This window comes from Glandiceps talaboti, chromosome 2, assembly GCF_964340395.1.
Source record: "Glandiceps talaboti chromosome 2, keGlaTala1.1, whole genome shotgun sequence".
In the NCBI taxonomy this organism is placed as follows: domain Eukaryota; kingdom Metazoa; phylum Hemichordata; class Enteropneusta; family Spengelidae; genus Glandiceps; species Glandiceps talaboti.
In genome coordinates this window covers 21555798-21571991 of record NC_135550.1, presented here as the reverse complement: position 1 = coordinate 21571991, position 16194 = coordinate 21555798, and the positions used below count along the sequence as shown (strand labels likewise).

The following is a 16194-nucleotide window of genomic DNA, read 5'->3' as shown; positions in this document are numbered from 1 at the left end:
CCCAGCATGCATTGCTCTGGGTAAGAGATCCAGTGCAGGCGATTGTGGTTACATTTCCCCAGACTCTCGTCTGGGTGGTCTCATAGCAGAGCCCGCAGTGATGAGAATCTGGGTAACAGAGACTATGGAAAGACCTATTGAGTAGATATAGTGAGATTTAATCATATAACCCATCAAATGCAATGTTACAAGGACTATGTTATAATGCATGTACTAGCACAAGGCAACTTTGGCTATTAATCATTTTCAATACACGTTTCTGAATCAAAATTGATAATACAAGTTATGACTTCCATATGTTCACTTTAATTGTCAAGGTTTTTGGACACTTTGATCCTGCAAGGTTTTTGAATTTTATGTTGGTAGGATTAAAGAGGAATCTCATGAACTTGAAAAAAAGTCTAATTTTTTAACGTGAATGAAACAGCCTGTAGTGTCCTTTGATAGAGTTTTGATGGAGTGAATCTTGTAGGGAAGAAATATAAGGTTGTCTTGGGGTAATCCATTTGATATGTGGGGTGTGAAGGATTTGGACCCAAACTGAGCACCTTGGTCCTCAGTTGACAGGGTAAAACTAGGATGAGCATTAATTTGAATATTAACAAGCAATGAATGACACAGTATTTTAAATCTGTCAGAAAAGAAATCTGTTTATTTCAAATCAATAGAATTAGAAGACAAATCTTATAAACTTGGATATATACGATCTATACATTGGGTGGGTATACACCACTTTTTGAAAACTTCTCAAACGCCACATCCGAATTGATGTCTTTTTTTATATTTGGAAAAAAATACAAACTGCCAGATTTTATGGAACTTAACTTTGGTGATGAACTGTATCTTCGAAACGGCTGTTATTACATATTTTTAAGAGACTGTACACAATATTCCTTCCAATATTAGCCAGATCGGACAGTCTGCGATTTATAGTCTTTTCAAAGTACGACATTAGAGGAAATTGCATCAGTTAAGTTTTGACTTTTACATGACCATTCAGTGGTACAAAAAATATACTTTAAAATCTTCGCAGTTGTTTTTCTGTGCTGGTGAGTGGTCCATAACGAACACCCATTAATTTTGTTCGTTTAGGTTCTCCGCCATCTTTTGGTTTGTCATAGCGGTCTAAAGTTTGGTTGCCACCTTGTGGACCCACTGGAATAAGAAGTCTACCACCAGGTTTAAGTTGATCCAACAACTAAAAATGATAATAAAAATCATCATTACTGTGGGTTAGTTAACAGATGTAGAGGACTTGATTTTGTGAAATGTTCAATATTGTCCATATTGTAAAAACACATATGAACACAACTGCAGCCACATACATACACATACATACACATACATACATACATACATACATACATACATACATACATACATACATACATACATACATACATACAATGTGTGCATGCGTGCATGTGTGTGCATACATGCATACATGCATTTTTGAAAGAAATAAGCTGATTCATTGAAGAGAACACTCTCAAACGCGCTAGATTTGAATGAGAATTTCTATTACACAGGGTCAGATGTGGGAAGGCAGCAATCACCCGGAACAAAAACAAACGACACAACACAATGGAAATAGAGGTAAATAAAAACATCTAGCCGCTTTCACAACATCAGATTTTGATCAGATTGGTATGTGTAGTACAATTCAAGGACATACCGCTTTTGGAACGACGTCAGGTGCTGCACCAACATGTATAGCATCATATGGACCATCAGGGGCGTATCCCTGTCTACCGTCTCCAACTACAAGTACAAAAAAAGATAAAAAAACCATCCTCAGTCAAATTCCAGTTGCTTGTCTTCCGATTGTTTGAATGTATAATTTCAGAGATGAGCATCCCTTTCCTCATGTCCAATTAATTTCTCAAATGCATCCACACAAATTAAAAACAATCATTAGTTTTAAGAATGACACATATAATGACACAATCACTTTCCTTGCCATTGTACTATTGCAATGCACACACACACACACACATACATACATACATACATACATACATACATACATACATACATACATACATACATACAGAGACAGACAGACAGACAGACAGACAGACATACATACATACATACATACATACATACATACATACATGCATGCATGCATGCATGCATTGATACATAACATACATACATACATACATACATACATATATGCATACATACATACATACATACATACATACATACATACATACATACATGCATGCATGCATGCATGCATGCATACATACATACACACACACACACACACATACATACATACATACATACATACATACATACATACAAAGACACATTATTTATATTGTGACAAAGATCAATAGTATATATGGTAGGCCTATAGGCATTAATTAGGTTTGTACAAAAATAGCTCCGCGAGGGAAATTCAAACAAACAAACAAAGAAGTCTTTTATTAAATAAACAAATAAATGTATCTTGTTTTTTTTTAATTAGATAAAAAGAAAATACAATGTGACAATACATCTACTGATATGATAAATATAATTTTTGCAAGTTAGCAAGTGTTTGAGATAGAATATTTTCTTTCAAGCAGTACAAGTGAAACTATACTTACAGACAATTTTGAGTCTGCCTGATCTGATAAGTTCTGGGTTACAGTTATTGATATTTACTTTGGAACTTTCAACAAGTTCTGGAATGTGATCAATGCCAACTGCTATCCCTGTCTCTCCAACCTAAACAGAAAGAACAGCCTTGTGTTAATTCAAGATGTGTCTACCCGGCAAACTTTTTGTCAATCTGATTAAAACTCATGATGAGTTTTTATAAGACAGCATGAGGCTACGAATTAAATAATGATATATGCATCATAAATTATGCAAATTTACTTACATTTTTTCATCAAATTCTTAATTTTCATTTAGAAATGGGCGAATGATCATGGGACAAGCCAAGACATGACAAAGCGACCCTTTACATTTCCTGAACTTCCCTGAGAGCATGAAATCCAAGCTTATGTTGTCTTGATAACTTGCACATAGGATAAGATCCTTCACACAGCAACCTCTGTCCTACCCGGTCCCAATTTTATACTACTGAGGCACAATTGTGATTCAATTCTTATACATGTAATATAGATCTGTTCTATAGTGTGGAACGATATACAAACATGATCATGAAGGTGGTCTGCTGATCAGTATGGTCTGATCTTACATCATCAAATTGAGGTCCCTTATAGTTTAATAGTGATATGCCTATCTTTCAACTCACCATACTTGCCATACAAGCCGTCAAGTAGCCAGTACCTGACCCAACATCTAAAGCGGAGTCACCCTCATTCAAGTTATCTTTTAAAATCTCCAGAGCATGGGCATGCTAAAAATGTTAGTAAAGGAAATCATTTCACTGATACAGACACAGAACAGTGACAATGTGATGTTTCTTTAGAAAAAATACATATTTTATCTCTTTCCCACAGGTGGTATTACATTTTAGCAGATTTTCAGTTGATATTGTCAATGTTCCTCATAATTCATATCACCATGATATTGTCATTGTTTCTCATCTCAGTGTATGTTATAAAAAGAAGAAATTGAAACCCAAACTATTGAAAGTGATTAGTTTCAATATGACTATATCCACTCTTTCCATATTTTTAATAAATCTTCCACTTCTTTTCCTTCAGTGCTCCTCTTTCCTCTGGCAGACATCCTTATCATTAGTCCACATATCACTCTATCTGTCATATCAATGCTTTCTAGAATTGTCTCACTTTTATAACTTACCATATGAGGTGCACTTATTGTTACATTGTAACCTAAACAGTAATTAAGAAATAAGAAAGACTTCAGATTATTAATATATATGGAAACTGGCGTCTTTGCCAACATGGAACTTTGCACAGTTTCATTTACACGATTCTATAGACCCGTTAATCAATCAATCAATCAATCAATCAATCAATCAATCAATCAATCCATCAATCAATCACTCCATCAATCACTCAATCACTCAATCAATCAATCAATCAATCAATCAATCAATCAATCAATCAATCACTCAATCACTCACTCAATCAATCAATCAATCAATCAATCAATCTTTATTGTACAACAAAATGCCATAGCAAGCATGGCATTAAGCATACAAAAATAACATACAGAAATAAAGTGAATACACTACAATCCAACTGCTGGAGGACTGTTTACATCAACAAGAAATTTTCCAAGATGAAGTTTATCGTCTGAGGTAAAAATATGCAAAAAATACTTTATCTGTAATAAAATACGTTTATATCTGTTGTATGACCAAATGTCCTCGAGGAGAGCTTCTCAATTCTTGGATACATGAGCATAAAGATCACAGATGCCATGTTCCTGTGAACAGTTCAAGTTTAGAAGGATTATACTGCCAATCAATTCAATCTCAGACCACCACACAAATGGTGGTCTGAGTTTGTTTGGTGGTATGAGATCCAATTGAGCATGTCCATGTGAATCAGGTGAATGTTGAATTGTTTATGCAAAACCTACATAATTAATTATGCAAACCTATATAATTGATTATGCAAACCTTCCTAATTGATTATGCAAACCGTCCTAATTGATTATGCAAACCTGTACCTAATTAATTATGCTAAGCCTACCATATATTGACCTCATTAATATTGTACAATAAATCGACCCGCACTCACCAATGCCTTGTGGAGAATCCATGTATGGATTAGACTTGGCGAATATACCTCTGTCTACATTTATCAGGGCATCATACACACGACTATCCTTAATTATGTCATTCTCTGGATAAAAAGGAATGAACAATCACCCATTTTAATACATGTGTATACACACTGAGTAAAGCTGCATAATAAATATGAGTATAATTCAGATATTCAGGGTTTTTTTTGTCGGCAATCTACACAGTTCAAAATTATATGGATAGATTAGTTTTTCTTTATTTGTTTTGCATTACCTTAATGACATTAAACATATTCACTTTCTTGAAATTCATACAAATCTGGAGACATAAACGTAGACTAGTAAGTTAACAATTTTGTAAGGAACTAAGAAATTTAAACCAACAGCATCAAATAGCCAACTGCAATAATTACGACATAGATGTACTGATGTATTGGTGGAAACAATTGTATTAACTACATTAAAAGTAAAAACAAACAAACACAAACACAAACACAAACAAACAAACAAACAAACGAACGAACGAACGAACGAACGAACGAACGAACAAAAGCAAACACAAACACAAACACAAACACAAACACAAACACAAACACAAACACAAACATAAACACAGACAAAGAAGAACAAGAAGAACAAGAACAAGAAGAACAAGGTGAAGAAGAAGAAGAAGAAGAAGAAGAACAACAACAACAACAAGAACAACAACAAGAACAACAACAAGAACAACAACAACAACAACAACAAGAAGAAGAAGAAGAAGAACAACAACAACAACAACAACAAGAACAACAACAACAACAACAACAAGAACAAGAGAGTAAGCTCAAGTTGCCATTCCTTCAAATATATTCAATGATGAGCAATACAATTTGAAGTATCTTGGAATGAGAGGCAGAAAATTGCCTACACCATGTACATTGCATGAAGATGACAATAAAGAAGTAGTTACTTGTACATGCAGAGACCAGAGACAACATGTTATTGTGAAAGTACACACATCATGTACATGTACTAGTATAGTAAAATTGTAAATGCATCACAGTAGTCTAAATTTATTTTGTTTAGACGCTTTTGGATTATCAGTCGGTTGGAATATGGCACTCTTCAAATAGCAGCAGAGGAATGCCAATAGTTAGTTCTCAACTATAAATATTTCACTATTCTCAACTGAATAGTTGCCACCCTCCCTGCCCCGATTCGCTTAATTTGTATCTCAAATCAACTGACAAGAACTTGAGACCCGATACAACTATTCCCTGAATTAGAACGTTGAATGGGTCGTTTTGGGTATTAACTTAACAAATCGTTTGATAGAAAATCAACAAAATGCCTCTTTATATGCCACGCCTACAAGGGAATGGGTCAATGTGTAAAGTTTAACTTTATAAGGTCACGAAGCTCCTTCTTCCGATATTTTTGACGACAAATGTATGAGTCTAGACCTCACTTTTCGAATTAACAAGAATGGATTAATGTATTAAATACGTATTACCGCTGAACTCAAATGGCTTATATGTTATTGTAGCGTTCCCGGCAAAATACGTTTGTATCTAAGTCACATTGTATTTACTATTCGGAAATCATGCAACAACTGTAAAATTTATATCTATCTATCTAAAGAGACTTACGTTTCAATTTGTCGACTAATTCCTGGTGACTTGTGCCATGAGATCTCCATGCCATTGCTTTAAAAAAACTCCAAGAGACCAACAAATCGACTGTCCACCAATTCAAGTCTATTTCCTTGACAGTTTGATATATTGCCATGTAAACGGGAGGTGATCAGACAGGCGACCTCCAGCGACAGGTCATTGAGACTTCATTCAAAGCTCAGACAACTACAATTTTAACCACGTTGGTTGTCTGAGCTCAAAGTAAATACTCGACTTTACTTGAGCTGACTTTGCTTTACATGTTATATGAGTTCAGTATTCCCACTAAAATGTCTTCGTCAGCTCTTGCAAAATAATTTCATGTTTTGCGCGACTTACAAAGCAAAAAATATCGATAGGGAAAACAAGATGAGTAGGAGGTGAAGCACAAGATCGACCACTATAGCCGTTAACAGCATGTTCATGTAGGAAAAGTAAGATAAACGCATTTTTTTAAAGGCCTGGAATTCCAAGGCTGAGTCAGAATATACGGAGGGTGGGGTGGGGGTGGGGCTGGGAAGAAAATATTTTGGTCAAAAAGAAATCGCAGCCCCCCCCCCCCCCCCCCGCGTTCTAAAACAATATCATGCCCCCCCCCACGAAAAGAACCCAAGAATTTTCATTGCCCCCCCCCCCACATACTTTAATATGTGTAATTATACAGTACCCCTCACCCCCACTTCGGAGATGTACAGTATGGTACACTACATTAAACAGTGGGAATCAACTTCACTGTCCATACATAACAATGATAGACCACATTTTGTCTGTACTTTGAAATACTTACATACATCAGAATGTTCATGCTTCCCCCCTTTGAACCCTCAATTTTTTTCACACCCCCCCCCCATTTCTGCCCAGCCCCCCTGCTGATAATTTCAGACCCCAGCCTAATGCTGTCAGACCTTCAAACACTGATAAGTGGTGTTGGTCGTATCCATCTACAGTTCTGTTAGGTCCTTTCTTTGAGAATCCACCCTCCCATCTAAAATGATCTATGTGCGATTTGAAAAGAAGCTTTTTCAAGAGAATTTGCAAAGGTAAGACGAAACTCAGACCACTATAATTTCTATAGTGGTCTGAGGACGAAATAAACTACATTCAAGAGGTTCGAGATTTGTTTTCTACTTTCCAGATTATAAAAAAAAATACATCAAAGTTTTAGTTTGGCACATGTCTGATTAGTCACGTCTGGTTTTGTCCAAGTTTCCTCCATCTTTCATCACAATGGTTCGGTGTACATCATTTTAACTTTCTATTTAGGCTCGGCCACCCCTGTGCCAGAGTGGAACGACAGACCACGTGGGCTAGTTCACGCAACGTCAACAAATCAAAATCAGCTGGGAAGTTGACAGGGCAGTGCACTGGTACCGAAACCTGGTTTGTTTTATCCTTAACCATACATGCGTGGTTGCTATTACAAGTTTTATTTGGGTCCGGTTTATTTTGATTTATTATTTCATGAGCAATGACGAATTTTCGACCATAATTAATGGTCATCTTGTCCTGTCCTCTGCATAACATTGGTGTTTCGGTGCAGTGTAGTGTCCTACATTATATCGATGACAACGTCTGCGTTTAATAACAAAATTTCTTGTTTTACATTTCATATCGAGGATACAGTCCGAGAAGGACAGGTTCTGTCACCTTGCAAACAGGAGAAATCAAAATTCAGTCGATGACGCTGACGCAAGTTGGACGCCATATATGCGCAGTCTCTGTGGCCTTGCTATCAGTGTTCATGGGGGCGCCCTTTTCAGCAATGGCGTGGAGGTCTTCTGGAACGAGTCATCAAGAACTAATCCAAAGATTACGACGTGAGTTGTAAAAGCTGTCTTGTTCAATGAGTAATATTACAAATATTGCTGTGAGTTTGTGTGTTAGCTATAAGCATCGTGCGAAATAATACCCCCAGAGAATAATGCACTCTCCATGTTTATATTCTGGCTAAAGTACAGCCCAGGGCCTGGCTCGGTCCAAATTTCATGTTCGTGTTCACGAAGTAACGCACGTTATCACAAACTGCACTTTAAGTTTGGTTAATATAAAATACGTAAAATTTTGTGTCAAATACCATGTTCCCATGAAGTTGGGAATACGATCGTTCAGTTCGAACCTCAGGATAAAATTTGAACTATTTTCTTGTGACACCAAGTACATTTCACAATTTAGTATGTCGCATGTTTCACTGCACTGTAAGTGTCGGAGTGTCAGTGTCGGAATCCAATAATTTATGGTGTGCAATATTTAAATTTCGAGGCAACATTCCTCACAGAACAAAATTCTTATGTATAGAAATGAAAATCGATATGCACATTGTAATTACTGACATCCTTTATGACACATACAGGACACACCATCAGTCTGTCACACAATTTAACTACCACCACGAGTTCGGTCCACAGTATTCATGCAGTGTCGATCGTGGGCGGGGCACTCAAGGAAATGTATGATGACGAGTAGCTCTGGATGTTGAAAGGGTTTCGGTATCAATATCATTAAACTTCTCAGCAATAACAATTATTGATTTTGACTGTGTATGACCATCTCTTTGGTGAAGTCCTTTTTGCTTGTGTTTTCCAAATTGAAAATATTTTAAACAATATTATATCAGTGCAAATTGTAGATGGTAAAATCATGTTAAATATAAAAACAAAGCGATATCAAAATCGTCACTTATTTAAATTCTGTTTGGAGGCTTCTTTTGTTTTGTTTTTGTTTACTGTACATTATGTATACTTTGTTTATCTTTGCATCTTCTTCTGTATAGTCACTTGGTAGATGGGTCTTTTTTCTCTGATCTAAACAATCTGGACATTAGTCTTGGTTACCCAGACTCTCGCCGCTTGGGGTCTGCCTATGAGACCTCCCCAAATGAGAGTCTGGGAAAACCACATTCGATCCAACTCGCCCGCGATGGACGTAGCTGCTGGAGTAGTGCATCATGGGGAGTACTTCATGTCCAACATTGCAGGCTGAATGATTTGGGTACCTTCGCTACAGATTAGCACTTCTCAAGTGACTGATGTATATTAATTACAACAAACAGGCCTCACAAGCCCATTTTTATGCTTAGAAGAAATGTACTGTGTGACTTCCGTCGCAGGATAGTTGGAACAGGGTTTTCCCAGACTCTTGTTTGGGGAGGTCTCATAGGCAGAGACCCAAGTGGCGAGAGTCTGGGTAACTGAGACTATCTGGACATCAGCTGTTTCACACATCACCTTATTGTATGTTTTATCTTCATTAAACAGAAAATGGTATCATAAAAAATGACGAAGTGTTTAATGCCATGATGGCAGTAGACAGGGGAAAATATTCAAAATACAATCCGTACATGGATTCCCCACAGAGTATTGGTAGGTTTACTTTCATGATAATTATGTTCAGAATTTGAAGAAAAAAAACAGAAGTCATAAATTACTTGAATACTCATAATCCCATTGCCTTTATTCAACTGCAAAATCCATATTCGTCAAAGTTCCATCATTTTACTATTTTTACGTACATGGCCTGCCACTTAGTATACTAGATACAAGTATTTACATTTCTTGTCAATTCTGAACATATTCCTAGCAGCCAAGCAAACCCAGCAGATAGAGATGCAGCTAATTTTTGCAGAGGATGGTCCATTTGAGTAGATGGAAATATATAATGCAAGTCAATATAGAATTATAAAACGTAATGGACAAAATGTTGACAGATATATGGAGAGATAAATAGGGAGTAGGTGGTTGTTTTTGTCGGCTACCAGCTGATTTCTAGATCCCTGGTGTAACTGTTAATATGGTGCATTGATAAATTATTGCAACAAATTCACCATAAACATGCCAAGTCCTCAGAAATGTCAGTTTCAGAATAGTATTTCTTGTTTCATTTATACTTGAATTCAAATCCTACATGTAGAATAATTATGTTTAGTTCAGAAAATTGGTTCATGAACACGTTGTACTCCCTACTATTTATTGTCTTCCTGTCCTATTGTCTTGTTGTGTATAGGTTATGCTGTTACAATAAGTGCACCGCATATGGTAAGTAACATTGAACTGTTCTGTGAAAGTGGAGTATATCACATCAGACACACAAAATTATGGACAGGTGTGATGCTCAGAGAAATGACACATTCATAAACTTGAAATAATTTGTTGTATTATGCACTGTCACAGTTTGTCTAAACATTTAATAAGTAGAGTTTGAAAATATCAGTCCAGATTGTGGTTGGGTTTTGATTTTGCCGTAATGTAAAAGCCCATCCTTCATAACATCAGTGCTGTGGTATGGATAATATATAAGTAAAACCACCCAGAGTTCGAGTTATTTTGTCAGATGTTTGACCAAATAATGGCACAAGCAGAGTATGGGAATCTGTGCAATTTTACGAGATGGATACCATTGATACCTGTTTCTTTTCTGTTGTAGCATGCTCACGCATTGGAAATTCTAAGTGAACATTTGATGGAAGGTAAATCGGCATTAGATGTAGGATCTGGGTCTGGTTATTTGACAGTGTGTATGGCATTGATGGTAAGTAACATTTAATGAACCTGGTCTCACAATTATCCAAACAAAAACATAGAAATTTCCAAAGGAATATAGATAATGATAATAGCAACATAAAAATTATCTTTTTAGTCTGTCTGTTGGTGTTGTATTTCTGTAGCAATCAAACTGAATGTATGCAATCATTTGTGACTGTCCCTAACTTTAATAGTATTGTTATTGATAAGAAATTGCCTTGGTTTCATTTAGAAACCAGGAAAATATCGATAATATACTTATACGAATACAATAATAAATTATGAAATGTAAAAAAAATCAACAAATCTCTGGAAAAAAAGTTGATGGTCAAAATTTCTTGTTATACCCAAATCACTATTTACATGTCATACTTCATGTTGGTATAAGAAGGATTTGGGGTTTCTTGAAATTTTACCAATTGAATTCTTGGTAAACTTGTCTATATTGATAAGTTATTGTTATACATAATATTTCACTAGGTTGGAGAGTCAGGAAAAGCTGTTGGTATTGATCACATTCAAGAATTAGTAGATAGTTCAATTAGAAATGTAGAAAAAGAGCAAACCCATGCTCACTTACTAACATCAGGGAGACTGAAGCTTATTGGTAAGTTTAATACTAGTATTTTGTATTTTGAGGAATGTTTGATTGGTTTTCGTGAACTCCAGGACCAAAAGAGAACAATTTGAGTAAATATTTGGGCTAGTAACTTGAAGGTACAAATTGATTGGATTCAATATATATATATATATATATATATATATAATATAAATATTAGTCATCTGATGATCACAGCAGCGTGAAACACTGTGTAACGGCACCTGTGTATCTTGCTTGGTACTCTGTTATATATACGGGGGGGGGGGGGGGGGGGGGGGGTAGTATATATATCATGAATATACCCTAAACTGATAGAAAATGCTTATAATGATATAACACCTGTCAATACAGTCATGGTAAAAGTGAAAACTGTAATCAACAAAAGTTGACAACTTTCACCCTGTCTCCTTACATCATTATGCAAACAGCTGGGTTATTGGAACAATTTCTATGTATTGAAAAGTCTATTTCTTACCACAGCTGGTGATGGTAGGAAGGGCTATGAGGCAGGAGCTCCGTATGATGCGATACATGTTGGTGCTGCAGCTGAAACAGTTCCAAAAGCAGTAAGTCCTCTTTTCTCCATATCTACATACCAACAAAATCTCTATCAATGTGTCTGTGATTTAGTACTGATATTTAAAGAGATTTTTAATGTGTGTAAATTTTTTCTTTTTGCACATTTACCATTTCACTTTCAAATGATGCAGTAAATCTTTAGGATTGACTCTCTGCAATACAAAGTACAAATGCTTGTGATTTATGTTAAAAACTACCATCTGTGAAATACTATTTTGTATCTTCAGTTGTAAACACTTTGTATCTTTAGTTGTAATCTCAGAAAGGTGTCACCTGTCCCTGAACATTTTGTGTAGCAGATCTAGGAGCTGCTGTCATAGCAACTGAAATGTTCTGTTCATTTTTCACAGGAAAATGTCAACTAGTATTTTGCTTTATGGTAGCAATCAAGTTGATGAAATTTGCTAAGCGTCTTATGCTCTCTTTTTGTTTCCTGCCTTATAGTTGTTGGATCAACTGAAGCCAGGAGGCAGACTAATACTTCCGGTCGGTCCTCAAGGGAGCAATCAAATGTTAGAACAGTATGACAAATTACCCAATGGAGAAATCAAAAAGAAGAACCTGATGGGTGTCATCTACGTACCCCTTACTAGCAAGGATCAACAGTGGCCTGGAAGGTTCAAATAGTCTTTCAAATTTTTGTAATCTTAGTGCTAATAAACTTAGACACTAAAAAACTGATTGCCTGAAATCAAACATTTTGTGAAGTAGGCTGTTGCTGAGTTCCTAGCACTAGATAGATTGCCTCTGTAATAATAATATTACTACTACTACTACTAATAATAATAATAATACATTGTTGATAAATTGCTTTACTAAATCTATTCATAAGTAAATATTTCAGTATTCAGATTGGTTGTTTTTTCAAATGCTCAGGAGGTAGTAACAGTGCTCATTCTTTTCATAGTGACGTTTTAAAATTACTTTTAATTTAATTAATTTTTGAGTGTGTGTTTATTGTCATAAATTATGTTACACATTGTTATTCATGGCATATGAATCATGCCAAAATAATGAGGGGAGGGGGGGGGGCTTGGTGTTAAAGGAAGATTGAAGAAAGACTTTATTTCATCATAAAAGTTACCTCAGTACAAATTTTTAAGGAAGGGGTAGGAAAATTATGTGATTGCCTACAAAGTATTACGGATATTACCACTGTCACACTTATGCTATGACCAGGGAAATCCACTGTGTTTGACTATGTTGGAACCCTTGTTTTGGTGTCTCCCCCCCCCCCCCAGCTTTCCCAGATATGGTTACTGTCACTATCACAATATGGCAAGGGTTGGTTGGCACCCCCCCCCCCCCCCCCCTTCCCAACAATCACTCACCTATGTATACTCATAATATGCCCAGGGATATCCACTGTATTTGACCATGTTAGAGCCCTACTACTGGGCACACCCACCTGTGTTTGACCAATTTATACATTGAAATATTGTTTTGGCTGAGGCCCACCCACCCCTAAATGTATATCCCAGCTTGTCCATGGGATGAGGATACTACAACTTATCACACTTTGGCAGACAATCTGTACACCAGTATTTCATTTTCACATTTTCATTTTATCATTTGTATGTAAAATAAAATACACAAGTATGTATATGTCTTTCATAAACAGGTAAGTACACAATGTAATTTTGTCTTTGTGTTTTTCGTTTTGTCGTATAAAATTGTAAAAGAATGAGCACTGTTGATGGATATTGCCTTTGTATGGAGCTATGAAGAGCCAAGTAAACCATCATGTTTTCATAAATTTATTGCTATTTCATGGGAATTGTCATCTGTAATTTGACTTTTAAAGTACTTCAATTTGTACAGATTTGTTTTATACAAAAAGAAGATAACTGTAGTCTGGGGAAATTGTTAGCATCAAATGCCATTAGCTTGGGGAATTATAAACTGAAGCGACATATTAGATTTTAAAACAATTGTAATTTACTTTGTACAGTTTTCAATTGAAAAGAATATTACATAATGTTATTTTTTCTTAAGGAACTAAATTTTTGAAAGGATAGTTTTATTTAGTGGTATAATTGTAAGGTGGATTTTTTTTTTCTTTTTCAACATTCTTTTGTAGGTGGTGTTGTCAGGTTATATGAGATGTGGAGTGGGTATCACTGGTTGCCAAGCAACAAGGGGTTAAACAATTGAACTTGTGGCTCAGTTTCTCCTGAATTACTATAATTTGAGATGAGGAAATGAGCTGTTAGTAAGTGATAAGATGCTGTGGAGACTTCTGAAAAAATGATTTTTTTAAAAAAACGAAGGTCAATAAAAAAAAAGTTCACATTGTGAGTTCTCAAAGAACGTAGTCATAACAGTTGAGGATTGGAAGCTCTTGAAACCAAAATTGAAATATCTTGTTCCATTTATTTAAAAGCTAGAAGAAAAAATTAGAATTACCTGTGAATATTGTCATTTTTAGGATTCATTGTGGTATGGTACATTTCTGGCAGCTATAGGTGCGGCTAGCATTGCTATGCATAATTTGTTCCGTCAGCATACCTCAAGTTCAATGTCATGGTGATAAGATACCACTTCACATCTCATTTAGGTTTAGAGTTGTCAACATCAAGTCTCCCTCAGCTATGGTAATGACCATGTTATTGACAAACTGATAAATGTGGCATAGGGTTGAAATAAGTCTGTCCTCAAAAATTTTCCATGATCGAGCCAACAACAAGGAAATGGGTGCTGCCATGTCTACTTGTTGGAAATAACCAACAGTGTTTTTATTTTGAAGTAAGTAAAACTTTGTACCATGGTGATCTTTACTATTTGTGAATCTAGGGCAAAGCCAACTCCTAACATCTTTTCCTCTGATGTCATGAAATTTTGTGATTGATTGATTGATGTTTCCCACCATAGAGGGCAGTCTTCAAGAGGGGCTGTATTAATGGCACTTTCCATCTTGCACAACAGGTTTCTGAAGACCCGTGCATTCCAGCAGATGTTAAGTGCCAAGGCTTCAGCCCCTTCAGAAGAAAGCCCAAGCACATCAAAGAAAGAGGTAAAATCACCCAGCAGTTGAGTTTAATACAATTTGCTTGCTGCAAGTACATTCATTCTTTAGCCATGGATCGATTACACATAGGATAAAATGTGATGTCATGACAGGGCTAATCATAGCTGTGATGGGAAGATAGACAACTTGATGTTGATTTTACACTCTAGACATCCCTCGTTAGTTAATATTACTAATAATTTGTCTAAATCTAGTAAAATTGCAAAATAAATTTGCATATAATTTATATATAAATTAATGTATATATTTATATTGTTTTGCTTATATTAGCATAATGAACATATTAATTCCAAGATTAGAGATTTTTAATCTTGGTGTAATATTTTTTCTCCATTTTGTCTCCTGCAGTGAGAAAGACAGCAGTGGACGTGATGAATTTTAAAGTCATGAGTCATACTACTGATATGTTCAGCTTGCCAATTTACATCAGACTCTCATTTCATAATTAAATCATACATGCATGCATGAAAATGAAGTGTTATCAGCCTTGCCTTCCTTCACATTTAATTAATTTTGTTCACAGATTTTGAATAATCTTGTAACACATTTAAGCTATCCAGTAGAGGATACATAGATAAGAATCCTACTTTGTGCTGCATAGTACATTGTATATACAATGTCAAGTGTAGGAGTTTGGTTTATTTTGAGTGCAGAACTGGCCAGGAGGCCAGAAAGTGCTGTTGAAAGTTAAAGTTAGCTCTGCAAGAGGATAGTTCTAATAACATTCATTTTGAAGTCCAAGATGTAACAGCATTTACTACAATTGCTAAATAAAAAAGCTAATGTAGTGCTTAAGTATGGTTTGTTATTTGATTTTATGTGGTGTGGTGTGTGTCTGTAGTAGGTCTCACAGAATGCTGAATATCCCACAATTCCCTCTGATTTGTATGCTCAGACATATGCTCTTTCAATGTAGGCAAATATCACCAGTGTGTAGGGTTTTGTGAAAACATTTTGAAATTTTCAAACTATAATTGTTACTGATGAGAGTTGTGGACTGTTCAGCATACTGTGGACCTGAAAGTACAACCTTGTACCCTTCTCTCTCCATCAGAAAATTGGCTGTTGACATTCATTGTATGTCATGTTGACAGGACACAGAGTTTATCAAGTTCATGGCTATTTATA

General features: G+C 35.7%; 2 protein-coding genes across 7 annotated transcripts; one reads left to right on the top strand and one right to left on the bottom strand.

The window, feature by feature from the left end:
- Window positions 1–624: 624 nt before the first annotated feature.
- Window positions 625–6543, bottom strand: LOC144449651 (protein-L-isoaspartate(D-aspartate) O-methyltransferase-like). The gene is made up of 7 exons (XM_078140228.1): window positions 6318–6543; window positions 4683–4787; window positions 3775–3806; window positions 3260–3364; window positions 2604–2724; window positions 1676–1761; window positions 625–1198 (listed from the first exon to the last, which is right to left on the bottom strand). Exons 1-7 carry the CDS (start codon window positions 6454–6456, stop codon window positions 1019–1021), a joined length of 768 nt encoding a protein of 255 aa, XP_077996354.1. The 5' UTR covers window positions 6457–6543; the 3' UTR covers window positions 625–1018.
- Window positions 6544–7642: 1099 nt separating this feature from the next.
- LOC144447966 (protein-L-isoaspartate(D-aspartate) O-methyltransferase-like) lies at window positions 7643–15829 on the top strand. 6 transcript variants are annotated; one of them, XM_078138125.1, is made up of 10 exons: window positions 7643–7721; window positions 7952–8158; window positions 9596–9700; window positions 10341–10372; window positions 10761–10865; window positions 11339–11465; window positions 11940–12025; window positions 12483–12655; window positions 14964–15051; window positions 15415–15829. In XM_078138125.1, the coding sequence occupies exons 2-10, from the start codon at window positions 8020–8022 to the stop codon at window positions 15415–15417; spliced, it is 858 nt and encodes a 285-aa protein (XP_077994251.1). In that variant the 5' UTR covers window positions 7643–7721; window positions 7952–8019; the 3' UTR covers window positions 15418–15829. The 6 variants fall into 6 exon arrangements, with proteins under 6 accessions (XP_077994251.1, XP_077994259.1, XP_077994216.1 ...); XM_078138133.1 differs by lacking the exon at window positions 14964–15051; XM_078138090.1 differs by having other exon boundaries at window positions 14964–15829.
- Window positions 15830–16194: the final 365 nt, after the last annotated feature.